The 27463-nt window shown below is 39.3% G+C and overlaps 1 protein-coding gene across 9 annotated transcripts in view; it reads right to left on the bottom strand.

The window, feature by feature from the left end:
• Positions 1 to 27463, bottom strand: part of ptprt (protein tyrosine phosphatase receptor type T) — a 555785-nt gene that overhangs the window by 54507 nt on the left and 473815 nt on the right. For all 9 annotated transcript variants that reach the window (XM_061932272.1, XM_061932263.1, XM_061932264.1 and 6 more), the window contains 4 exons: positions 17390 to 17466; positions 8432 to 8468; positions 7423 to 7520; positions 3991 to 4107 (listed from right to left, as the gene is read on the bottom strand). In XM_061932272.1, coding sequence (XP_061788256.1) covers positions 3991 to 4107; positions 7423 to 7520; positions 8432 to 8468; positions 17390 to 17466 — 329 coding nt within the window. The remainder of the gene's footprint in view (positions 1 to 3990; positions 4108 to 7422; positions 7521 to 8431; positions 8469 to 17389; positions 17467 to 27463) is intronic.

Genomic DNA, 27463 nt, shown 5'->3' with positions numbered 1-27463 from the left:
AAATTGCACTTTAGTAAGCTAACCCGGCCGTATTGGCATGTGTTGCAATGTTAAGATTTCATCATTGATATATAAACTATCAGACTGCGTGGTCGGTAGTAGTGGGTTTCAGTAGGCCTTTAAGTACAATACAGGTACTTTCTGACTTTTACTTTCAGTAGAAGCATTTAGGTCCCATCTTAAAACTAAGTTGTATACTCTGGCCTTTAAATAGACTTCCCTTTTAGATCAGTTGATCTGCCGTCTCTTTTCTGCTCTGTCCCCCTCTCCTGCGTGGAGAGGTTAATAGGTGACCACAGATGATGCGCTAGCTAGCTGTTCAAAGTCACGACCCCGGGTGGACCACTCATCTGTGCATCAGTTGGGGACGTCTCTGTGATGCTGACTTGTCTCCCCTCACGATGATCCCCAGCTGGACCCACTATGAACTGGACTCGCACACTATTAACTAGATCCACTCGACGTCCATTACACCGGTCGCCCAGGGCGCGGGGGGTCCCCACATCTGCGGTCCCCTCCAAGGTTTCTCATTGCATCCCATTGGGTTGAGTTTTTTCTTGCCCTGATGTGGGATCTTGGGGGCTTGTGCAGCCCTTTGAGACACTTTTGATTAAGGACTATATAAATAAACTTTGATTGATTGCTTTGATTGATACTCAAGTAATGAAACGTCAGTAGATTTTACAGTATAAGACTGGCCGAATGGCAGAATTTTCCCGCAAAAACAACAAGCAGTACTGTTTTTCGATTTACAAACCACTGTAAATTTTAATGTAAAATTCGGTGACTGAGCTGCCAGCTTGCTTGCTTTTCCCTTATTTAAGGGAGCAGTGTCGCCGGTCCATGAGTTTATCAAAGTATTATCAATCACCGTTTTACAATAATTTTAATTTAACATGGTAATAGTCATTGGGAAAGTTTTACCATTGTTTATCACTATACTCTTTATCCTGACATTCATACTTTCAAGTTATAAGACTATATATATGACGGAAACAGTGTGCCGCCGTTGTTAAGTAGAAATGGGGAACTAATACTAATGCACTTTGGCCATCCATCCATCAATTTTCTACCGCTTGTGGGGGGCCTGGAGCCTATCCCAGGCAGAAGGCAGGGCCAACACAGATAGACAGACAACATTTACACACTAGGGCCAATTTAGTGTTGCCAATCAACCTATCCCCAGGTGCATGTCTTTGGAGGTGGGAAGAAGCCGGAGTACCCGGAGGGAACCCACGCAGTCACGGGGAGAACATGCAAACTCCACACAGAAAGACTCAGAGGAATCGAGGAATTAAAACAAAATAAAAATGTCCTTTACAAAAAAAAAAATATTGAAAAATGACATGCTTCGTTTTGCAATGTATTTTTTTAAATAAAACACCTTTTTATAAACTGCTTCTCTTTGAATCATTTGAATATGAGACACACACACACACACACACACACACACACACACACACACACACACACACACACACACACACACACACACTCACACACTCACACACACACACACACACACACACACACACACACACACACACACAGGCAGTAAAATCAAGCATGTCTTTTGACCTTCTCACAAGCTGACGGCTCATTTGCAAAGATGTTCTCCCTCTTAGCGTCTCACTCTGCCACATTCTCCTGCTCCCTTAATCTCCTAGGATTTGCTTTTAATAAACCTTTTCATTAAGATCATGTTCGCCACGTTCCGTGCAATTAAAACTACTTAACGGGGTGACGAACCTGCACATTAGCTTATTTTTGTTGTGCAACTCAGTTTTTTATTTCGCACACACGCGCGCGCACACTTACACACACTCACGCGCACACACACACGCACACACACATACACGCACACACATACACAAAGAAGAAAATTCACTGGAGTTTCAAATCCGCTTTTCCTTTCAAATATTATTGGCATGCGCACGTGCACACACTCTCACACACTCACACACACACGCACGCACGCACGCACGCACGCACGCACGCACGCACGCACGCACACACACACACACACACACACACACAGAGAGGTGATAGGGATTAATGGCGCGCTAAACGAGCTGACAGCGTGGACTTTGAGACATGTCTCCGTAAGCTGCTTTGGCGTGCCTAAGGAGGAAAAGCGAACACAGGATGGAGGCAAGCGGCGAGGAGGACGGGAGAGCGACGTGACACGGCAAGTGTGGGAGGGAAAGTGAGCAAAGTAACGAGCTGGAGTTCTTCTAACACTTTTCCTGAAAAACACACTGTGTTGATTTTGACTTAGTCTGCAACGAACGCCGCCTTCGCATTTCGGCAGCCAGCAGTTGTCATGGCGGCATCTTAGGGAGGATAAGCAAGAGGATGACTGACACCAGAAGTAATAACACTGGAAACAGACTACCGTATTTTCCAGACTATAAGGCGGACTCAAAATCATTGTATTTATTTTATTTACTCGACAGTGCGCCTTATAACCCGTTGCGCCTAATGTAAGGAATAAGTTTGGTTGAGCTTACCCACCTTGAAGCTATTTTATTTGGTACATGGTGTGATGATAAGTGTGACCAGTAGATGGCAGTCATACATAAGAGATACGTGTAGACTGCAATATGATGACAGTCTCACACACAAGAGATACATATAGTGAAGTGAATTACATTTATATAGCGCTTTTCTCTCGTGACTCAAAGCGCTTTACATAGTGAAACCCAATATCTAAGTTACATTTAAACCAGTGTGGGTGGCACTGGGAGAAGGTGGGTAAAGTGTCTTGCCCAAGGACACAACGGCAATAACTAGGATGGCGGAAGCGGGGATCGAACCTGCAACCCTCAAGTTGCTGGCACGGCCGCTCTACCAACCGAGCTATACCGCCCCAATATGGGGCGGTATAGACTGCAATATGTCTCAAGTAAACAACACCAACATTTTAAATGCTCCATTGAAAATATAGAACATTACACACCGCACTTAAAAATCTATCAAAATGTTTTAGTACAACTTTGGTAAGCTATGAAGCCGCACCACTTGAAGGCTTTAACATAAGAGTATTATTACGGCGTGTGTATAAGGTAAGACATATTATCTGGCGTTTTGTTTCGCAATATTATGCAAAAGCAACTTTGCTTACTTTCTGGTACCTGCTGATCTGTATTTGGGATCTGCATAAATCCTGAAAAATTGCGCGCGTCTGCGCCAACACTGTAGTCAATAAGCTTCTTCTTTTTCTCTATCTTCTTGTTATGGGACATTCATCCTCTGCTGTTGCCATTTCTAATAAAAAGTAGTGTGAAGTTCTTACTTATATCTGTCAGTAAACTCGCCATGAAAGCGCTAAAACATACCGGTGTAGTGAGTTTATTTATTCACCCAAGGAACTTTAGTTATTAGAGAGTTTCGGTCAGACGTTTTTTCCCGGGACACATTTCCGGTGTTGTTGTTTCCGAATGAGGAGATGCTGCTCCGTTATTGATTTGAGTAAAGTCTGAATGTCATCAAAACAGTTAGCTCCATCTTTTGACACTTCTTCCACCCCCGTCCTTGCACGCTACACCGCTACAACAAAGATGACGGGGAGAAGACGCTGCCGAAGGTGAGCCACGTAAATAAGACCGCTCACAAAACGGCGCATGCTGAAGCGACTGTCAGAAAGCGGCTTGAAGATGATCTGTTAAAAATAATCTCTGCAACATTTTGACCAAAGAACCACCATTACATGTTATGTAGACCACAAGGAAAGGTTTTCCATTTAGAAAAAAAAAAGAATATGACTCTTTTGATGCGCCTTATAATCCCGTGCGCCTAATATATGAAAAAAGATAAAAAAAATAGACCATTCATCGGCAGTGCGTCTTATAATCCGGTGCGCCCTATGGTCCCGGAAATACGGTAACCGCTAGCTTGTTGTTAGCTCCTCGTTGCTAAGCACGACCAACATGAAAACAAGTCCAACTCCAGCTTGTGTCTCGCAAAAAAGATATCTTTACGATGCCTTACCTTTTGGACGGTGAAGGTTCGAATGACGTATTCGGCCAGCGGCTCCGTCTCCACCAAGGTGACCTTGATGTCGCCGTAAAGCTCGGTCTCATCGGGCCAGTAGCGCACACACTTCACCTGCACAAACGGGGTGAGGACGTGGAAATGAGGAACAACAACATGATCATGACAGCCGCGTTTCCACGGACACCAACAACCTGACGACAAATCACATTTAGTTTCAGTCAGGTGCATCCTAAAGCATCCCTTGGTTCTCATTTTTGTTATCGTTTCTGTACATAGTGAGAGAAATTGCGTGACTGAAATAAATTGAATTATGTGGAATTTTGGGAAAAAAGTGGAATATTTTGAATCAGTTGAGGAATGTGGAAATACAGGTGGTCCTCAGTCCTTGTTTTGGCTTTTTCTGGTGACAAACAAAATCTCATGAAAGTGTAAAAAAAGACAAGGAAGGACTGTAATAACGTGCAAGTAATACGTAGTCACGGGTCACTACACCAAGCGGGGGTGTGGGGACTGTTCTTTAAAGTTAACTTAACTTAACTTTAACCTCTATTATGTACCCGCAAGTTTGAAGCAGCGCTTTCTGGTAGCAGCGCGCCACACAAAAGGAAAGTGAAAGTAAAAAGTGAAATTAAAAATTAGATGTTGGCCTCATGCCCGGTCAAAAAAATAAGCAAATGCTTATTTAATAAGCAAACTGTAACCTGCTACCCAAGAATGCACAACAATTCTTCTCAACTAAAGAGGAGAAATATAACCTTAGAGGAAAATCTAATTTAAAACATGTGTATGCACGTACAACACTTAGAACCTTTAGCATATCAGTATGTGGAATTACATGATGGAATGGATTAAGTAAAGAAGTTAAACATTGTACTAATATTATCCAGTTCAAGAGGTTGTTCAAATTAATAGTGCCTACGAAGTACAAAGAAGAACAATTATGAGAAACACTTTCTGTCATGTCTGTGTAATCATGTTTTGTCTTAGTCATGTTTTGTTTAGTTATTGGACTTTTTAGTTTCTGGCTTTTCACTCCCTTGTCTTGTTTCCATGATTACCCATTAGTTTCACCTGTTCCACGTTTGGACTCATTGTGCACTCTTGTTTGTCACCATAGCAACCCATTAGTTTTCACCTGTCACGTCATGCACCTGTTTCACGTTTTGAGTCACGCACCTGTTTTCGTTAATCATGTCTGTAGTATTTAAGTTCATTGTTTTTCAGTTTGTCTTTCTGGTGACATCCCCACATTTATGCTCTGCACATGTCTGACTCTTTTTTCATGTCCATCGTTCACGCTGCTCCTTTTTGTCCATGCCAAGTAAGTTTTGTTTTTTATTGCCACAGTTAGTGTTTTTTGTTGTTCATAGTTTTTGCCTTTGTGCAAGTGTTTGGTTTCATAGTTTGTTCTCCGCCATTGTGCGCGCTTTTCGTTTGTACTCTTTTTTTGTCCTTTATTAGTGTAAAATAATAAATTATGTACTCTCATTGCCGTCTCGCCCGAGCCAACTTTCCGTTGCCTTCTAGAAAGACTAAACCCCAGGACCAAGTCATGACACTTTCAACCTTATTGAAAATAAGATATTCTTCATCTCAGTATGTGTATCATGACTGACTTATTTATATATTACACAACTGCTGTATTAATCATTCACGGATGTCATTATGCTCCAAAAATAAGTCAGTAAATGAATGTATATATCTATCAACGCTCTGAAGTGGGAAATGGGTAGGATTAAATAAGCTTTGCTTCATCCTACTCCTTTTCGGACATGATGTAAAGACAAATTATATATAATTGTGTGATGTATTATGCTGTAAGTGTGTTCACGTTCGAAAAAAGAAAGAAAGAAAGAAACCTGTTAGAACAGACCTGGGCATTCTACGGCCCGCGGGCCACATCCGGCCCTTTGTGCGTCCCTGTCCGGCCCGCGTGAGGCCAATCATAAATTACAAAATAAATTTAAAAAAGTATCTATGTCGAGTGTGCAATACAATGGTGCTGCTTTTGTTTTGAAAAGCGTTATTTGTATTACTCAAATAAATAAATACCGGAATCTGTCTGATGAAGCGCGCGCAAGGGAGGCTGATGCGTTGATGGTAAAACTGCAAACCCAACAAGGACTTTTTGCCAAATTTCACACCCCCAGAATGCAGCCGTCAGGACAAGTTTTGTCATTTCTCACAAAAGCGCCAGAAAAAGTAAGGCGTTTTCTGACGGAGAATTTATTAAGGAGTGCTTATTGGACTCTGTTGCGCTGATAATGCCCGGAGACTTTGACTGTTTTTCGCTGGCTTTGGATGAGAGCTGCGATGTACGTGACACCGCCCAGCTGCTCATCTTCTTACGTGGGATAACTGCCGACTTTCAAATCACGGAGTAGCTGGCAGCCATGCAGTCAATTAAAGAGACAACCACAGGTAAAGACTTGTTCACAGAGTTAAATGCGTGTTTGGACATGTTAGGACTGAAATGGGACAAGCTGGCAGGTGTGACAATCCTATCCAATCCACTTTATTTATATAGCACATTTAAACAACAAAATGTTTCCAAAGTGCTGCACAACAATATTAAAAACAATATTATAATATTATCCTTACCAATTACTGAATAAAAACAAAAAATAATTACATATAAAACCAATATAAAAAATTTTTTTTTGCCATTTTGCCGAGCCCTTCTCTTTACAGTAACTGATTTAGGAGTTTAAGCATTATTTAATTATAAGTTTGGACTTCCAAAGTACAGTCCAGAACAGCTTGACGGTAACGTTGCTATGATAAGACAAGTGTTGCTTCAAAATCTAATCACATAATCACTTTTTTTCTTTTTGAGATAAAGATTATTCATGTATTTATAATAATAATAATAATAATAATAATAATAATACATTTTATTTATAAGGCGCCTTTCTGGCCACTCAAGGACACCGTACAAAATCACAACAATAATATCAAATTGGATAAAACAACAACAACAACAACAACAACAAAGATAGAGAAAAAAAGATGATCACAATGAATAGGCAGTCAGGAATAGGTGTGTTTTCAGTCTTGATTTGAAGAGGGATATTGAACCCATGGTGCCTGAGCACACACACACACACAAATTTAATATTTGTTTACTTACTATGCTATATTATTTATTAATGATTTATTTATTTACTGTTCTGTTATAGAGAACAAGGAAATGGCATAAAACTGCTATGGTATGAAAAGGGGTAGGATTAAATAAGCTCAGCTTCTTCCTACTCCTTTTCAGACGTGCTGCTATGAAACAACTGGAAATATGTGATGCGTTACATTGTATCGTACGCATGTTCGAAATAAACCGAAACTGAACTGAACTGATGTTATTATTTATCTTTCTTGACAGCTACTTGATGTGCTGTAACAACCCCAAACAACAACATTTTAGTGACTCACCCTGCCCACCTCCACTAGGTTGGTAACCATGACGATAGAGGCTGAGTTCTCCTGCCACACCATCCTCCAAAAATCCCTCACAGTTTCCTGCATGGGACCTGAGAAACACACACAAACAGACTTAAAAAGTTGTTCTACATTGTTGTGTTGAATGCATAAGTAGCACACACATTTGGACCCCATGGGGCATACATCATTTAATACCAGTTAAGTGGTGCCAGAAAGAAAAAAACTCTCAGTTTATTTTTTATTTTTTACAAATTATACCATTTCTCTCCAAAATGAAACCTCGAGATTAGAAACAACAAAAATGCACGCAAATGAGTTGTATTACTGATCTTATGTATATTTGGGCCTGATTTTTACCCCAGCTGCGTAACATCTACTGTATGGACAATAACTCATTTTATGCAAACTTGACAAAATCAGTGCAAAAGGGCATTCAAAAGGGTTACAACAAAATATGACATGTTTTCTATTTTTACTTCGGACAGAAAAGTAAGTGATTAGAGCAAAAAAAAAAAAGTCCACAAATATTTGAATCCAAAAATGTTTTACACACTCTTGACTTCCTGAGGAGTTTAGTGTCTTAGGGGTACTTAACTGGGCTAAAAATGTTTCCTAGTGTATTTTTGATCAAAGACAGCATTCGAAATAAAATATAAAATTAAAAAAAGGAAAATAAAACTCTCATTTTGATTAACAACACAAAAAATAGAGCAAAAATATACCTGAAAGGACAAAAAAATCCCAAATTAAGCACACAAAGCACATGACTTACACACACACGCACAAACACACACACACACATTTTCACACACACACACACTATCAATAGCTGACAGCAGTTGGTAGCTTCGAGGTAATGGCCTCTTAAATTTGTCGAGGGGCTTTTTTTATAAGGCGGTTTAAATTTAGGAGGTTGAGGTAATAGCATCCGGCCCAAAAGGCCCACATTGAGCACGCACACACACACGCAGACACACACACACACTCACACTTTAATTACCTTGTGTGGCAATGTAATGTCTGGGTCTGTGGTACCCCTGAGAGAGACAACAAAAGCAGACATTATAAATTGGTCTCACCTTCTGCTTCCTTCCACAAGTTCCACATTGGTGTGAATGTCACCTGCAGTCCCCACTATGTACTTCACATTCTGGACTAAAAATACTTTGCTATGATATGATTAATTTGATATTATACTATTCCAGTGTATATACCGTACTGTAACACATCCCATTGTCATGTTCAGTCGTGCTTTTACTCATTTCCTGTGTTATGCACTTAGTATAGCTTTGTCCAATGGCTGTAGGCCAGGGGTGTCAAACTCATTTTAGATGGGGGGCCACATGGAGAAAAATCTACTCCCAAGTGGGCCGGACTGTTAAAATCACGGCACGATAACTTAAAAATAAAGACAACTTCAGATTATTGTCTTTGTTTAAAAACAGAACAAGCACATTCTGAAATTGTACAAATCATAATTTTGTTGTTGTGTTTTTACACTTACATGTTGCGGTTAATAGAATTCTATCTTTATTTGTCGTTATTTATACTTTCAGAATAAATTATGTGACAATGTTCATCAGTCAACTCAATGGTGTTCATTTTCAATTGAAAAATGATATCAAATTCAATTTACAGTATGTTATTTAGACTTAGACTTAGACTTCCTTTTTATTGTCATTCAAATTTGAACTTTACAGCACAGATAAGAACGAAATTTCGTTACATAAGCAGGTAGTGCAAGATAAAAAAAAGCAATACGGTGCATATATAAATAAATAAATATATATAAATAATATATACATATATATATATATATATAAAATAAATACATATATATAAATAAATAAATAGATTACTGTACAGATAAATATATTGCACTTTTTCACATGCGTCCACGTTATATTGTCTTTTTTATTCCAGCGAGTTAATCCATTTTGGGGGGAGTTGAGGGGGTAATTTAATTATGAGTTTTTCCTTGCCCTTATGTGGGCTATACCGAGGATGTCGTTGTGGCTTGTGCAGCCCTTTGAGACACTTGTGATTTAGGGCTATATAAATAAACATTGATTGATTGATTGATTGATGATGCGTTCAAGAGTCTTACAGCCTGAGGGAAGAAGCTGTTACAGAACCTGTTATTTATGTAGATTGATCATTTTCCTCGACTGGTGCACTAACATCATGTGGTTTATTTTGTTCATATGTAGCATCATCTACAAATATACAAACAATTGATATTGTGACATCCAGTGGACACATTTGGAACAGCAGTTTCTTTCATTCAAAAATTTCAGGTTCATTTTTATACTTAGCAAACTCATCTAGCGGGCCGGATAAAACTTGTTTGCGGGCCCGATCCGGCCCTCGGGCCGTACGTTTGACACCACTGCTGTCGGCGGGACATCAAGGCAGGTGGACGCGATCTACAAATACTCCACTGGGTGATTGATTACTTGTTTTGTATTGCATGTCTTTTTTATTGCCTACGTTTACAAGAAGGTTTTGTTTCTATCTCTTCTACGTTTTTCCTGAATTGTCTTGTTGCTTCGCTTCCTTCCCCTTGTTTGATTGCCGGCCTTAAACCGTCAATTTAGATTTTTCCAAAGCTCCGTCTGTGGTTTTTATAGTTTTTTGTACTTTGTTGCCAGCACTTTTGTTATTACCGGTGTTTGGGTGCTACTATAATAAACTGTTTTCTGTTGTACCTCATCGGGTGTGCGTTGGAAAATGGATGACATTACTGAAAATTGTCATGTTTTTTTATTTAAAACATCATTTTCTACATTGTGCCTTTGTCTATTTCCTGTTTGAATTATTTTCTCTCCTCCTCGTCCTCCTACTCCTCCCAGCAGCATAAGTCAAGGTTGTTTTTATGCATAAACATCAAATGAAATAATAGCGGGGCTCTTCATTTTCCCGCCATGTGGGAGTGACCACCACGCGGGTAACGACCGTCCGTCCTCATCATCTTGCTGGCCTTCATCATCTTTACGTCTCCCAACCAGACGTGGAGTCTCACAGAGATGAAAACGTTTATCACTTTCACATTTTCATTAAAAAAGACGCTTAGAGAATTGTGTTATTATCGCTGGGGGGATGTATTGTAAGGGTTTTAATTTTCTCATTTCCAAGACCGCGTTTGTTTTCTGTCTCGGACTTCCTCCTCATATCCTTCCTTGTCACCTTCCTCATTAAAAGTAGCTTCATTACAAACCGCATTTAAAAAAAAAAAAAATCACGAGTTGTGGATGTTGGGATCTTATATGCTGTATATTTTTTATCCAGAACACAAGTGTTAGCTGAAAGTAGTGTCGTCCCGATACCAATATTTTGGTACCGGTACCGGTACCAACATTATTTTGATACTTTTCAGTACTTTGATACTTTTCCAACTAAAGGGGACCACAAAAAATTGCATTATTGGCTTTATTTTAACAAAAAATCTTACGGTACATTAAACATATGTATCTTATTGCAAGTTTGTCCTTAAATAAAATAGTGAACATTCAAGACAACTTGTCTTTTAGTAGTAAGTAAACAAACAAAAGCAACTAATTTAGCTGCTGACATATGCAGTAACATATTGTGTCATTTATCATTCTATTATTTTGTCAAAATTAAGGACAAGTGGTAGAACATGAATTATTAATCTACTTGTTCATTTACTGTTAATATAGAATAGAATATAATAGAATAGAAAGTACTTTATTGATCCCTGGGGGAAATTCAGCAACTGATATCGCTTACTTTCTCTTTTAAAATGTTCTATCTACACTTCTGTTAAAATGTAATAATGACTTATTCTTCTGTTGTTTGATACTTTACATTAGTTTTGGATGATACCACAAATGTGGTTATCAATCCGATACCAAGTAGTTACAGGATCATACATTGGTCATATTCAAAGTCCTCATGTGTCCAGGGACATATTTCCTGAGTTTATAAACATAATATAAACTTTAAAAAAATGCAAAAACATGTTGCGATGCCAAATAAATATCAACGTAATCATAGTAGTATCGACTAGATAAGTTTCTGTACTTGGTATCATTACAGTGGATGTCAGGTGTAGATCCACCAATGGTGTTTGTTTACATTTTGACGCCGGTGAGCTACGGTGTGTGGTGAAACATGTTTAGCTATTCCTCGTCCTGCAGGGATGATACTTGTAAGAAATGTACTTTATTTGTCGCCATGGAGGCGAGGATTAGTGATTTAGAAGTAGCTAAAACACTGCCGACTGCGAATGGACGTTCGTCGCTAGCTAGCTAGTCATGTCTTAAAGCACCTCTTCCTGAGGGCGTTTCAGTGTTATAACTTCATCTTTATTGTTAGTTTTTAAAGCCAAAATGCGTCCGTTCTCCCTTTTCTGTCTACACACTGTGTCTGTTTGTAAGTACTCAGTGATTGTGCGCTGCCGAACATGCTCGTCTGCTCGTAAACCAGCAATGACATGACGTGACAACGACGAGAGCTGAAAGTAAACGATACAGTTTCAGATAAAGTGGTTGCACATCGCACATTGCGTCTCCAGTAAATTAATTTGTACAAATGCATAACATTACTTCTATTTTTCTCAAGCAATGTGTCCTGCATATTGTGTTGGCTTTTCTTCATTTGATATATTTGAGGTTACAGTTGTCCCTCGACACATCACATTTCAAATATCGCAGCTTCTCTACATTGCATATTGAAAAACAAACAAATAATAATGCATATTCCACATATGTTTTGTCCAAATTGAGTGTTAAATTGGTCAATGGTTTGATGTCAATAAACTGTCAATCAACCTAAATAAAACAAAATATATAATTTTTGGAAATAAGAAAAATAACATACAGTGTCATATAAGAATTGATGATATGGAGATAGAAAGGGTGTAACATTTTTGGGAATCTATATAGATGATAAATTAAATTGGAAACTGTACATAAATATACTTAAGACAAAGATGGCAAAAAATATTGCTATGTTACATAAAATCAAAAACTCCGTAAATCAAAAGGCTCTTAACATGTTATATAATTCTTTCGTACTCCCTTATCTTAATTATTGTGTTGAAATCTGGGGTAACAACTACAAAACAAACATCAACTCTATATTCTTACTTCAAAAGAAAGCGATTAGAATTGTAAATTATGCAGATTATCATGACCATACCAATGCTCTGTTTATTAAATTAAAAACATTAAAACTGCTATTGTGACGTACAAAGCTCATAACCACATGCTGCCTGGGTGTCTACAGGAGAGGTTTAAACCCAGAGAGAATCCCTATGACCTCAGAGGTTCAGCTGTCTTCCAGAAAGCTAAGATAAGAACGAGCTTAAAAAGTAGATGTGTTTCTGTCAGGGGGGTTCAACTGTGGAACAGCTTGGATGATTCCTTAAAATGTTCCAGTTCCATTCAGACATTTAAAAAACACTTTAAGACCAATGTCTTGAAAAAATATATCACTCTTGAATCAACACAGTAGTTAATACTATGATCAATGTTAATTAAAATACTAAATGTGGGATATAAATAATAATGGAAGTATAATTGTTTTTATATAGTATATAAATTGGTACAAATGTACAAGGATATTTCACATGCCTTTACTGTGTATATAATTGAACTATGTTGTACAAAAGACATTTCATAATTTTCTGAAGTTCATCTTGTACTTGACATTGTTTATATGGTTAGGCGCAATAAGTGTTCAACTTCAGCCTAAACCCTGTCGGTCTGCAACATTTTCATTTTCAATCTATGAATGTACAGCTGTTTGTTTATTTTGTTGACGATTGACCGAAGAATAATAAACTATAAACTATATAAACTATAAATTAGTATTACTATTGACATGTTCTATTATTTTGTTGTGGTGATTGATAAAGATATTTAATAAGCGGGACTTTTGCTTCCGGGTTAAGGGTGAACAATGCTAACAACAACATGGCGGCTAATCTTGGAGCTATCTTCACAGCAACGATCAAGTTGACCAACTTTTGCAGAACAACTTTTTGATGCACGTCATCTTGAACTCCTGCCTTATCAATAAGACATTTCGGCATAGGTGAAACTTTGGCGTGAGCGATATCAAAAGACAAAATGTGAGACGTAACAGTATCAGCGCACCACTTCATGCTAACAATACTGCTATAAGATATCAGCAGCTGTCCGGGCAATGCTAAGTGGAGATGAACTCTGTTGATGCACTTCATTTTCAACATCATCAGCTCCACTCCACATTGCTGAGCCTTTGACGTGAGCGATGTGGAATGACAACACGGGACACGCAATGATAACATAATGGAATGCTAACAACACAGCTAATGGTCCTAGCTGTGGCTGTCAAGTTAATCAAGTGTTGGCAGAACAACGTACGCTCGTGGTTTCAGCACATGGAAGCCTGATTCTAATTTAGAGGAATTACCCAGGATGTGATGAAGTATTTCCAGGTAGTGGTCGTGTTGTATTGGCCAGGAGACTGCCATGGTAATGACGCTTAGAGCAGGGGTGTCAAATTCATTTTAGATCGGGGGCCACATGGAGAAAAATCTACTCCCAAGTGGGCCGGAATGGTAAGCTCACGGCACGATAACTTCAAAATAAAGACAACTTCAGATTGTTTAAAAATAGAACAAGCACATTCTAGATATATAAGATAATAGAAGCATTTAAGTCCCATCTTAAAACTCATTTGTATACTCTAGCCTTTAAATAGCCCCCCTGTTGGACCAGTTGATCTGCCGTTTCTTTTCTTTTCTCCTCTGCTCCCCTTTTCCTTGAGGGGGGGGGGGGGGGGGGGCACAGGTCCGGTGGCCATGGATGAAGTGCTGGCTGTCCAGAGTCGGGACCCGGGGTGGACCGCTCGCCTGTGCATCGGCTGGGAACATCTCTACGCTGCTGACCCGTCTCCGCTCGGGATGGTGTCCTGCTGGCCCCACTATGGACTGGACTCTCACAATATTATGTCAGACCCACTCGACATCCATTGCTTTCGGTCTCCCCTAGAGGGGGGGGGGTTACCCACATATGCGGTCCTCTCCAAGGTTTCTCATAGTCATTCACATCGACGTCCCACTGGGGTGAGTTTTTCCTTGCCCGTATGTGGGCTTTGTACCGAGGATGTCATTGTGGCTTGTGCAGCCCTCTGAGACACTTGTGATTTAGGGCTATATAAATAAAGATTGATTGATTGATTGATTGATTCTGAAAATGTACAAATCATAATATTGTTAGGGTTTTTTTTACACTTACATGTTGCGGTTAATAGTATTCTCTTTATTCGTCGTTATTTATATTTTCTGAATAAATTATGTGATAATGTTCATCAGTCAACTCAATGGTGTTAATTTTCAATCTATCAAGATAAAAAAAAATATATCATGTACATATACAAGTACATATGCATACATACACTTATGCAAACAATCACGTTTCATCAACATATATTAACAATGTTGCCCTAGGGCAGGGGTCGGCAACCTTTACCAGTCAAAGAGCCATTTTGACCAGTTTCACAAATTATAGAAAACAATGGGAGCCGCAAAAAGTTTTGAAATTTTAAAAGAAATAACATTGCATATAAAATTTTTTTTTTGCTTTGTGCTATGTATTAACCTTAAGGTCTCAGACACGCTGCCCACACCTTTATATGGAATTTTTATGCTGGTGCGGCACGCAGGTTTTTAAAGGAATAGCGCTTGTCAGCGTCATGCGTGCTGCGACGGTATAGCATATAGCGCCCACTACAGCCAGCGTGCCTGATCAGCCCCATGTCGTATGGGGCTTTCGCTTGCTCATGTAGGTGACAGCAAGGCATACTTGGTCAACAACCACACAGGTTACACTGACGGTGGTGGTATAAAAAAAAACTTTAACACTCTTACTAATAATGCGCCACACTGTGAACCCACACCAAACAAGAATGACAAACACATTTCGGGAGAACATCTGCACCGTAACACAACATAAACACAACAGGACAAATACCCAGAATCCCATGCAGCCCTAACTCCTCCGGGATACATTATACACCCCCGCTACCAAACCCCGCCCACCTCAACCGACGCACAGAAGGGGGTGGGGGGGTTGATGTGTGAGGGAGCAGGCTTGGGGTGGGGGCGGGGTTTGGTGGTAGCAGGGGTGTATAATGTAGCCCGGAAGAGTCAGGGCTGCATGGGATTATGGGTATTTGTTCTGTTGTGTTTATGTTGTGTTAAGGTGCAGATGTTCTCCCGAAATGTGTTTGTCATTCTTGTTTGGTTTTGGTTCAGAGTGTGGCGCATTATTAGTAAGAGTGTTAAAGTTGTTTTATATGGCCACCGTCAGTGTAACCTGCGTGGCTGTTGAGCAAGTATGCTTTGCTGTCACTTATGTGTGCTAGCAGAAAATGCATATAACAAAAGGCTGGGCTGGCACGCTGACAATACAGATTGTAGAGGGCGTCAAATGTTGTACCATCATGGCACGCCCTTATTATAGCTTTAAGGGTGAAAATCGGTGAATATTAATCCCGATAGATTTCTGCGAGAGGCACTGAAATCCGGAAGTCTCACGGGAAAATTGGGGGGTTCAGCAAGTAAGCTGCTGAGCCGCATCAGAGTGATCAAAGAGCCGCATGCGGCTCCGGAGCCGCGGGTTGCCGACCCCTGCCCTAGGGTAAACTGGCTATAACACATGGCACACTAATAAAGCTTAACCTATAGTTACTATAACAATCTACAAGGTTAATGTAGGTTGCTTCTCTTTCTTTCCCTCCATTTTTCTGCATTCTTTCGTATCTCAAGTTATCATTACGTATTTGTATTGTCGCATTTGAACAACTGTATTGTTGATAATAGAGGTAAAGTATTGGTATTGTTCATTATCAATAGCGCTATTTCTATTGGTATTTGTATTGCTCCATTTGTAGTGTAATAATGCTCATTATCATTTCTGTATTATTTTCGCTAACTGCTTATTTGCTATCACTTTTAGCATCATATTTGTACATGTCGTATTTGCTGATGTTGCCCTATTGTTGTTGTTGTTGTTGTGTTTGTTGTTGTTGTTTTTGACTCTCTGTCTAATCCCCCTCTTGTCCCCACAATTTCCCCCTCTGTCTTCTTTTTTTCTCTTTCTATCCGGCCCGGCTGCACCGAATGATAATACACATACATTTAATAAAGTCAAATACAAATAAGGCAACAAGAGAAGTATCCTACACTTCTCTTTTGTAAAGTAAATCTGAACAGCCGATATGGGCATCTACATCAACTATATGATTTGCCTGAGAAGCTGGACAGGACAAAAAAATAAAAAATAAATCAAATTACAGGATGCTATTTATGTAGTTTGCTCATTTTTCTCTACTGGTGCACTAACATCATGTAGTTTATTTTTTTTTTTTACATATGTAGCATCATCTACAAAGATACAAAGAATCGCTATTGCGACATCTAGTGGACACATTTAGAACAGCAGTTTATTTCATTAAAAACATGTGTCTAATTTTTATACTTTATACTCATCCTGCGGGCCGGATAAAACCTGTTCCTCCGGGCTGCCAGTGAGTACTTTAATCTATAGTAGAACACACTCAAGGCTACTAAGTGACTCTAATTATATAAAAAACACATTTAAAAGGTCGTAGACAGTTTTGTTATGTTGTAAAAATATGTGTTTTTTTTATTGATAATCCTACTTCCTGGAAATGTGTTTACCACATTCAGGCCCGGAACCAATTATCTGTAATAAACAAAAGACGGAAACATAGCAATCGGTTTTTATTTAGCACAGTTTTTATATTACATTATTTGTGTTTAATGCGACTAATTACTTTGAGCTCAGTAATGTATTCAGTTTTTTTGTCACCTCAATGTGGACAAGAGCGAAAAGGATTGTGTACATTTTAATAATTAAGTTGTGTGATTAAAGCAAACACTTAACGTGTGTGTGTGTGTGTGTGATGTGATGTGTGTACTCACATCAATAAAGTTGGCATTGATGTAGTCTGAGTGGGGCTCTCCGTCGAGCAGCTGCAGTCGCACTCTTGTGTGGTCGTCTGTGGGGTCAGATAGCACAAGAACACAACAGGCCTAAAGTTACACTGACCCACAAAGCACAGCGGCCAACTGACTCGGCACAAGTGGCGTCACCGTGCTGCAGGTCACCATCACAGCTGCCACACTTGGACCGAAATTGCATGCAGGTTTAAAGGGGAACTGCACTTTTTTTTGGAATTTTGCCTGTCGTTCACAATCAATCAATCTTGCCCCGAGTGGAGGAGTTCAAGTACCTCGGAGTCCTGTTCACGAGTGAGGGAAGAGTGGATCGTGAGATCGACAGGCGGATCGGTGCGGCGTCTTCAGTAATGCGGACGCTGTATCGATCCGTTGTGGTGAAGAAGGAGCTGAGCCGGAAGGCAAAGCTCTCAATTTACCGGTCGATCTACGTTCCCATCCTCACCTATGGTCATGAGCTTTGGGTCATGACCGAAAGGACAAGATCACGGGTACAAGCTGCCGAAATGAGTTTCCTCCGCCGGGTGGCGGGGCTCTCCCTTAGAGATAGGGTGAGAAGGTCTGTCATCCGGGAGGAGCTTAAAGTAAAGCCGCTGCTCCTCCACATCGAGAGGAGCCAGATGAGGTGGTTCGGGCATCTGGTCAGGATGCCACCCGAACGCCTCCCTAGGGAGGTGTTTCGAGCACGTCCGACCGGTAGGAGGCCACGGGGAAGACCCAGGACACATTGGGAAGACTATGTCTCCCGGCTGTCCTGGGAACGCCTCGGAATCCCCCGGGAGGAGCTGCACGAAGTGGCTGGGGAGAGGGAAGTCTCGGCTTCCCTACTTAGGCTGCTGCCCCCGCGACCCGACCTCGGATAAGCGGAAGAAGATGGATGGATGGATGGAGGGTTCACAATCATTATGAGGAGATCTGAAGATGGATTTATTATTTTTAAAGCATTCTAACTCATAAATAAACGTAAATAAAATGTTTGGTATCAGCCGAGCCAATAAAAAAAATAAAAATAAAAAAAGATCCAAAAAGCGCCAAAAATACTCCATTTACTTTTACTTGAATATTACAAAATACAGGAAAAACACGCACTCTCCAAAAAAACTTTATACAAATAAAATAAAGAGGTGCAGGGCAAAAAGTTTACGTAAAGAAAAATCAAGGCCTCGTGTCCTTCTTATAATTTTAATATATAAACTTCAATATTAACCAAGTATGAGTGATATTGTTATTATAAGTCATAAATTTTACTTTTTGAAACCGATACAGATAATTTCCGATATTACATTTTAAAGCATTTATCGGCCGATAATATCGGCAGTTCGATATTATCGGACATCTCTATTTTAGACTGTTTCCAGAGCATTGCAAGAACTACTGTATTTACATGTTTCAAACACGTTTAACAGTATTTACAATATTATGTTGGGGTTACATAGCAATTTTGTGTGCATTGAAACGTAATAATTGACTAATAAGTATTGATGCAAGTGGTTTGGTCTCATCACAGTCAATACACCTGGCAACATCTGTGTTAGGCCATGTACACAAACGAATACAGATACTTAATAAACGCATACTTATCTCTGCGTTTAGGCCTCTTGTCCACACGCAGACGCATACTTTTGTCTTAAAAAACGCAGACTTTTGCAAACGCTGGCCAAAGTGTAGAGATCCAAAACTCTCCGTTCAGCGTGTGCATGTACACGCCACAAACGTAGACTTGTGGTGACGTCACGGTTTGTTTGAATGTAAACATGCTGCTCTTTTCACTCAACATTAATAAAATAGACACATCAAAATGGGATTGGCGACACTCCCGCCGGCGCTAATGACAGTCAGCTGTTTTGGATACGATCGCCGTGGAACCTCCAGCTGATGGAACAACTTTGACAAGCAAGACTTTTTGCTCTGTGTCATAAGAAAGGTGCAACATTTTAACGTTTTAAAGATAATGTACATGTCATTGTACGTCTAAAGTCGATCAAAATAAACATAAAGGAGGTGTAACGCCACCAAGTCAGATATTGCTGCTTTTTTCAGGCTTCTGATTGGACAAAATGTGCATGACAGCAGGTGTATGTGTTTGTGTGTAGACATAGACACTTTTGAAACTACACTTGTGTGGATGGAGATTGTTTTAACCCTAAATATGTGTTTTTGAAACTCTCCGTGTTCTTGTAGACATAGCCTTATTCTAATTATCCATCCATCCATTTTTACCGCTTGTCCCGTTCGAGGACGCGGGGGGTGCTGGAGCCTATCTCAGCTGTATTCGGGCGGAAGGCGGTGTACACCCTGGACAAGTCGCCACCTCATCACAGGGCCAACACAGATAGACAGACAACATTCACACTCACATTCACACACTAGGGCAGGGGTCGGGAACCTTTTTGGCTGTGAGAGCCATATAATATTTTTTAACACTGAATACAACTAAATGTGTGCATTTTTAAGTAAGACCAACATTTTTAGAGTATAGTAAGTGTCTTATTCTTGTTAATAACATTGTTATTCTGAAGCTAACCAATAATAAATAAAATACTTCTTACCATTAATGCGACTTCTTGAACAGGTGCGGTAGAAAACGGATGGATGGATTAAAATGCATGAGAATGTTTTATATTTTGAACATTATTTTTAACACTGTGATTACCAGCTGAATTATTCATTACTCATCGTGTTAAGCAATGTCAGCTAAGATTTATCTGAGAGCCAAATGCAGTCATCAAAAAAGCCACATCTGGCTCTAGAGCCATAGGTTCCCTACCCCTGCACTAGGGCCAATTTAGTGTTGCCAATCAACCTATCCCCAGGTGCATGTCTTTGGAGGTGGGAGGAAGCCGGAGTACCCGGAGAGAACCCACACAGTCACGGGGAGAACAGGCAAACTCCACACAGAAAGATCCCGAGCGCAGGATCGAACCCAGGACTTTTATTGTGAGGCAGACACACTAACCCCTGACACACTAACCCCTAACCCACCGCGCTGCCTTATTTTAATTATACGACTAATATTTGTTTCGAATGGTAATTTGGTAATTTTATACAGTGTGGGAGGAAACAGGAGCAATACATTTAGATTTCAGAAAGACAACTGTCAGAGTGACAGCATCTTGGTGTGTGAGGACAGCACTGAGGGGATGTTGACCCACGAATAAAGACAAACTTAAGTTGCCACTTTAATAGACCCCTGGGCCTCCACGGTGTTCGACTGTAATCTCAAACAAAAAAACTCTATCATCAACCGGATCACCTTGAGGAGAATCAGATTGTCTTCCATCAGCGACACCACAAAGCCGCTAAGCCGTGACAGTAACCTGACATCCTCACACATCCTTTTCCTGGGCAACAAACGCAGCCCGGGGTCATTTGTCTGCCCGGTGCTCGTTCATTACTCCTCACCCTGGCGCCGCCTTTTCCTCCTTAAGTTCTCTTCCTCATTTACCTTGTTGCATCCACCCCTCTCCCGCTCCATTAGCCCAAAGTGTCTCGCTGCCTCACACACTGATAATTGCACTGGGCCAGTGTCAGAAGCTGTCATAACACTACAGCGACCTGTGTAAATCCTGGAGGGAGGGGCCCTCCCTGCCGCTCTATGCCTGGGGAGGGGAGCCTCTAATTGGGCTGAGTTGGCATTGCAGATCTGGACACAGTCCACAGGTTTGCAGAGGTTGATTGTGTGTGTGTGTGTGTGTGTATGTGTGTGTGTGTGTGTGTGTGTGTGTGTGTGTGTGTGTGCTCCGACTATATTCAAAAGTGTTAAAGAGTAGGAGCCTACTAGTTCAGAGTAAGGTTGTACGGTATACTAGTATTAGTATAGTACCGCGATACTAATGAATGATATTCGGTACTATACCGCCTCTGAAAAGTACCGTTCAGACATCCCCCCATGCCCCCGTCGTCGTCACGTCGTGTCATTGCTGGTTTACGAGCAGACGAGCATGTTCGGCAGCGCACAATCACTGAGTACTTACAAACAGACACAGTGTGTAGACAGAAAAGGGAGAACGGACGCATTTTTGCTTAAAAACCAAAGATAAAGGTGAAGTTATAACACTTAAATGCCCTCAGAAAGAGGTGCTTTAAGACATGGCTAGCTAGCTAGTGGCTAAAGTCCATTCGCAGTCGGCAGTGTTTTAGCTACTTCTAAATCACTAATCCTCGCCTCCATGGCGACAAATAAAGTAAGTTTCTTACAAGTATTCCCTGCAGGACGAGGAATAGCTAAACATGTTTCACTACATACCGTAGCTCACCGGCGTCAAAATGTAAACAAAAGCCATTGGTGGATCTACACCTAGTCGATACTACTATGATTACATCGATATTTTTTGGCATCACATCTTTTTTTTTTTTTTTTTAATCATATAATGTTTATAAACTCAGTAAATATGTCCCTGGACACATGAGGACTTTGAATATGACCAATGTATGATCCTGTAACGACTTGGTATCGTATTGATACCCAGATTTGTGGTATCATCCAAAACAAATGTGAAGTATCAAACAACATAAGAATAAGTGATTATTACATTTTAACAGAAGTGTAGATAGAACATGTTAAAAGAGAAAGTAAGCCGATATTAACAGTAAATTAACAAGTAGATTAATAATCCATTTTCTACCACTTGTCCTTAATAATTTTGACAAAATAATAGAATGATAAATGACAATAAATATGTTACTACGTATGTCAGCAGCTAAATTAGGAGCCTTTGTTTGCTTACTTACTAATAAAAGACAAGTTGTCTTGTATGTTCACTATTTTATTTAAGGACAAACTTGCAATAATAAACATATGTTTAATGTACTGTAGATTTGTTGTTAAAATAAAGCCAATAATGCATTTTTTTGTGGTCCCCTTTATTTAGAAAAGTACCGAAAAGTATCAAAATAATTTTGGTACTGGTACCGGTACCAAAATATTGGTATCTGCACAAAACTAGTTTAGCGTAAAGACTTGGTTATTAGGTTGCTATGAGGACTGGAATGAGTTGGAGGGATGATGGTTCATCTCCCACTACCCTCTTAAAACAGTGGACCGATCAGTAAAATCAGGGAGGGATACGTTTTGAGAAAAGACAAAGATGTCCGTCCGACTGTTCAAACAAGGAAACAAAAATCAAGCAGCGTCCTCGTCAGGAGACGAGCTGAACACCGCGAAAAAGAGATAAGATATAAAAAACTAGATTTCAGGAAAACAATAGTGCAACACTACTGAAATTAACAAGCTGCATGGACAGATAATTTTACTGGATAAAACATTCAAAATTAAGATTCGTAGATCTAGAAATTAGGAGGACTTTTAAGATAGAAACTTGCAATTCTTAAATTCAATATACATTAAGCAGCCTTGAGATGTTGCAGAATCTTTAAAACAAGATGTTCTTTGTGCAGAAAAAACAAAATTTGAATACCGTATTTTTCGGAGTATAAGTCGCACCGGAGTATAAGTCGCACCTGCCGAAAATGCATTATAAAGAAGGAAAAAAACATATAAGTCACACTGGAGCCCGGCCAAACTATGAAAAAAACTGCGACTTATAGTCCGAAAAATATGGTAGTTATTTTCTCAATTTGAACATTTTTAAACTATAATCGAAAACATGTACTTATTAATGTTTAAATTAAGAGGAGAAAACTATAATTTACGGTGGGATATTGATTTTTGAAATATGTAAAGTAAGAACGAATATAAAATACAAATGTATTTCAGTTTTAGGCGTTAAATGGTGGAACAAGCTCAGCGATGAGTTGAATACATGTAGTTTTTTGTTAAGGTTTAGGAAAGCCTTGAAAGGTGAAATAATGGAAAATTATAAAATATAGTAACAATTACTTTCATGCCATTGATTTTTTTGAACGTTGATGTTCCAGGAAATCACATTTTCAGTGAATGTATTAGATAGGCAAATATAAGCTTTGGCTTCAGCCTATTCCTTTTTCAGTCTTCTTATTCTTTTTTTGTGTGTATGTGTATGATTGTTAAATATTTATAATCTGCACTGTTAAACTGATCACACAAAATGGTTGATTATACGACCGAAATAAACTCATTTCATTCATTCATTCAAGAATAGGCAATGACTAAAAATAAGTAAATAGCTCTTAAAACTGGAGAAATGTCTAGAAATGAAATTTTAAATCTTGGTAATTAGCAAATAATTGGCAGTGTACAAGAGAGTGTAAGGTATTCTAGTAGCTATCACTAATAAATATCTGCTACCGATTGATAACAGTTTACGTTACAAGGTTGCTTACATTATTCTCCTCTTCTCTTTGGATTGATATCAGGTTTGCTTGCAAGTTAAACTGTTGATAATTAAGACTTTTAACTCATCTTATAATGTCCTAAAAGAACTGCCAACATTTGGGGTTAACAATCTGGAAGATCTACTCTTGCCCAACCTTGTAGTACATTGTTTTTTTTTGTTTTTTTTAACCCCAGAATGAGGGACTCAAGCATTTTTTTTAAAGTTTCTTGTTAGATTCCTGCTTGAGAGTTCTACATTCTGACAGTCTGAGAGGCCGTGAATATGTCCTGACTCGTGATTGGATGAATGCGAGGAAGGCAATGACAAGAGAACGAGAACCACTGTGCAAGCCATAGAGCTGCGGATGTTGATTCGGCGTGTTGATTAATGATTGTTGTTCGACCACCTCCTCGTCATACTTTCAACGTCTGGGCAAAAGCTACGGTATTTCATATACAAAAAAAACATCACAATTAAAGAGTTTTGTAACTTCAGTAAAGATGTCAGAGGACAAGGGACATTTCCAGGAGTCTTCCATAGAATCTGGAAGAGTTGTCAGCTTAGCCGTAAGCAGCTTACTAATGACTAGTGACGAGATCTTGTGTCAAAAAATATTGCAAGTTTAAAACGGACTGGAAGTGCACATTGTTCATTAAGTACTTTGCACACACTACAAGAGCTACCGAGAGTTGTGAAGTGAATAATATTTATGTAGCGCTTTTTTTTCTTCTAGAGCATGGGTCGGCAACCCAAAACGTTGGAAGAGACCAAAAATACAAAAAAATAATCTGTCTGGAGCCGCAAAAATGAAAAGCCATATAATATAGAAGTCTTATAATGAAGGCAACACATGACGTAAGTGTCTATATTAGCCATAATAGCCTACTATCAAAATGACTATGTGTCGCAGGCTGAATCAAATCTTTGTTGACAGAAATGTTGAAATGTAATGTTTATTCTACACATTTTTACAACATTAGAAACCATTGAGGCTCCTCAGAAGGTGAGATAACTCCTGGAAATGACTGGCTTTTAATGGCCAAAGGTATAGATGTGTGTGTCCAAGTTAAAGGAAACGGCAGGCTGTCTTCTTTTAATAGATTTATTACAATATTTGGCAAGCTAGGTAATGTTTGCTGTGGTCTGGAACAACATGGCACACAAACAACTATCTGAAATGCAGCCAATATGACATACAGATAATGTGTCATGAGACATGCAAAACTAAATTATATACAAAGAGGATAAAAGTAAAGGATATTAAATGAGCTCAAATATACCGACAAATGAGGCATAATGATGCAATATGTACATACAGCTAGCCTCAATAGCATGTTAGCATTGATTAGCTTGCAGTCATGCAGTGACCAAATATGCCTGATTAGCACTCCAACAAGTCAATAACATCAAGAAAGTGCACCTTTGTGCATTCACGCACAGCATGAAACTTTTGGTGGACAAAATGCGCCAAAGAAGGAGTGGAAGATTTCACATGTAAACAAACTGTTGTGTCACAGTCCACACTGTGGTGAGTTCAAGAACCGCTAAAATTAGTAGGACAAAACGATGTTCACCAAATACTCTCATCGGTGAAGCATACACACAAACATATTAAACAGTGGGCTTTCTAACAATGTCATGTTTGTCCTCAAAGAAAAAACATACTAAAACAAAAAATATATTTTTCCCCTTTTTTTTTTTTCCATTTTCAAAAATGTTTTAAAAATGCCAGGGAGCCATTAGGGCGGCACTAGAGAGCAGGTTGCTGACCCCCAAAGAGCTTTACATAGTAAAACTTCCGAATCAAAGTACAGTATATACCTTTAAAAATTCCTTATAGCCTTGTATTTGCATACTATTGACTTGTGATGCACCGAAAATTGGACCGCCAAAAAAATACTTTGCTCATCTAAACCGGATGTTGTGATGACGTATCCACTTCTGCTGGCGGGCTGTGTCTTTCCCCGTGCACATAAATGACGTTGCTCGCCCAAAGATGACGGAAAAGTCACAATCAGGTCGCATTCAGGAAGCATTTTCATTTAGAGTGAATTCACATTTGAAAAGTTCAGATTCCAATCAGATTTGGACTACTCCTGATGTGGTGCAAATATTATGCGAAAATATCAGATTTGAAGCACTTTGGAGTGTTTAAACTGTGAAAAAAAACCAGATCTGTGTCACTTGAGGGCAAATATCTTAGATTTGGTGTGCAGAGTAAACGAGGCTGGGGAATGACATGCGGCCACTCTTCCATTTAGTTTCACCGCCAATGTGCCGTGTGTGTCTAAGCAGGCTGCAATCATGGATGCAAAGATGCAACAAAAAAAGCACCCTGGACACAGTGGATTGCTTTCCCCAGCAGCCCAAAGATAAAACGTAACAGCCGACTAATTGATATATTTAACAGTTCATGCAAAAGACTCTGCAAAGATCCTCAAAAAAAGACATATTTAGATGTATATACTGTACTTTATTTTAACTGTTACAATTTTTCATTTTAGTTTTTATTCATTGAAACAAGTTGAACAGTTAACACTTACAGTATGTCTAGGTCGGGGGTCAGCAACCCGCGGCTCTCGAGCCGCATGCGGCTTTTTAGTGCCGCCCTAGTGGCTCCCTGGAGCATTTTTTAAAAAAAGGATTAACAATGGAAAAAGATAGGGGAAAAATATTTTTTTTATTTTAGTATGTTTTTTGTTTGAGGACAAACTTGACACAAACCTTCCCAATTGTTAGAAAGCCCACTGTTTAATATGTTTGTGTGTATGCTTCACTGATGAGAGTATTTGGCGAACATCGTTTTGTCCTAATAATTCTTGAACTCACCATAGTGTGGACTGTGACGAAACAGTTTGTTTACATTTAAAATCTTCCAATCCTTCTTTGTTGCATTTTGTCCACCAAACTTTTCATGCTGTGCGTGAATGCACAAAGGTACGCTTTGTTGATGTTATTGACTTGTTGGAGTGCTAATCATGCATATCTGGTCAGTGCATAACTGCAAGCTAATCAATGCTAACATGCTATATAGGCTATCTGTATGTACATATTGCATCATTATGCCTCATTTGAGCTCATAATATCCTTTACTTTTATCCTCTTGTATATAATTTAGTTTTGCATGTTTCATGACACATTATCTGTATGTAATATTGGCTGCATTTCAGATAGTTGTTTGTGTGCCATGTTGTTCCAGACCACAGCAAACATTACCTAGCTTGCCAAATATTGTAATACATCTATTAAAAAAAGACAACCTGCCGTTTCCTTTAACTTGGACACACACATCTAAACTTTTGGCCATTAAAAGCCAGTCATTTCCAGGAGTTATCTCACTTTCTGAGTAGCCTCTGATTTAATAATGGTTTCTAATGTTGTAAAAATGTGTAGAATAAATATTATATTTCAACATTTCTGTCACTGAAGATTTGATTCAGCCTGCGATACACAGTCATTTTGATAGTAGGCTAATATAGCTAATATTAGGGAGGTCTCGATCCGATATTTGGATCGGATCGGCCGCCGATATTTGCAAAAAAATGCGTATCGGCAAGGCATGGGTAAATGCCGATCCAGATCCAGTTTAATAAAAATCTCCGGCACGTGTTTTCCAACGCACCGATTTAAATAATACATTCCACTTTTCTGCTGCTCCCTAATTTCCGTTCCGCATTTTCCAGCACACCTTCAACACATCCACAGGTCTGTGGATTCTCACACAGTTGCTTTTAGCTGCTGGCATTACACGACAGGCTCTTCTCACTCTTTCCTTTGTCTCCCT

This window comes from Nerophis lumbriciformis, linkage group LG38 (genome assembly GCF_033978685.3).
Source record: "Nerophis lumbriciformis linkage group LG38, RoL_Nlum_v2.1, whole genome shotgun sequence".
Taxonomy (NCBI): Eukaryota; Metazoa; Chordata; class Actinopteri; order Syngnathiformes; family Syngnathidae; genus Nerophis; species Nerophis lumbriciformis.
Note: the sequence above shows the minus strand (reverse complement) of the source record. Positions and strands in the feature narration are given on the sequence as shown.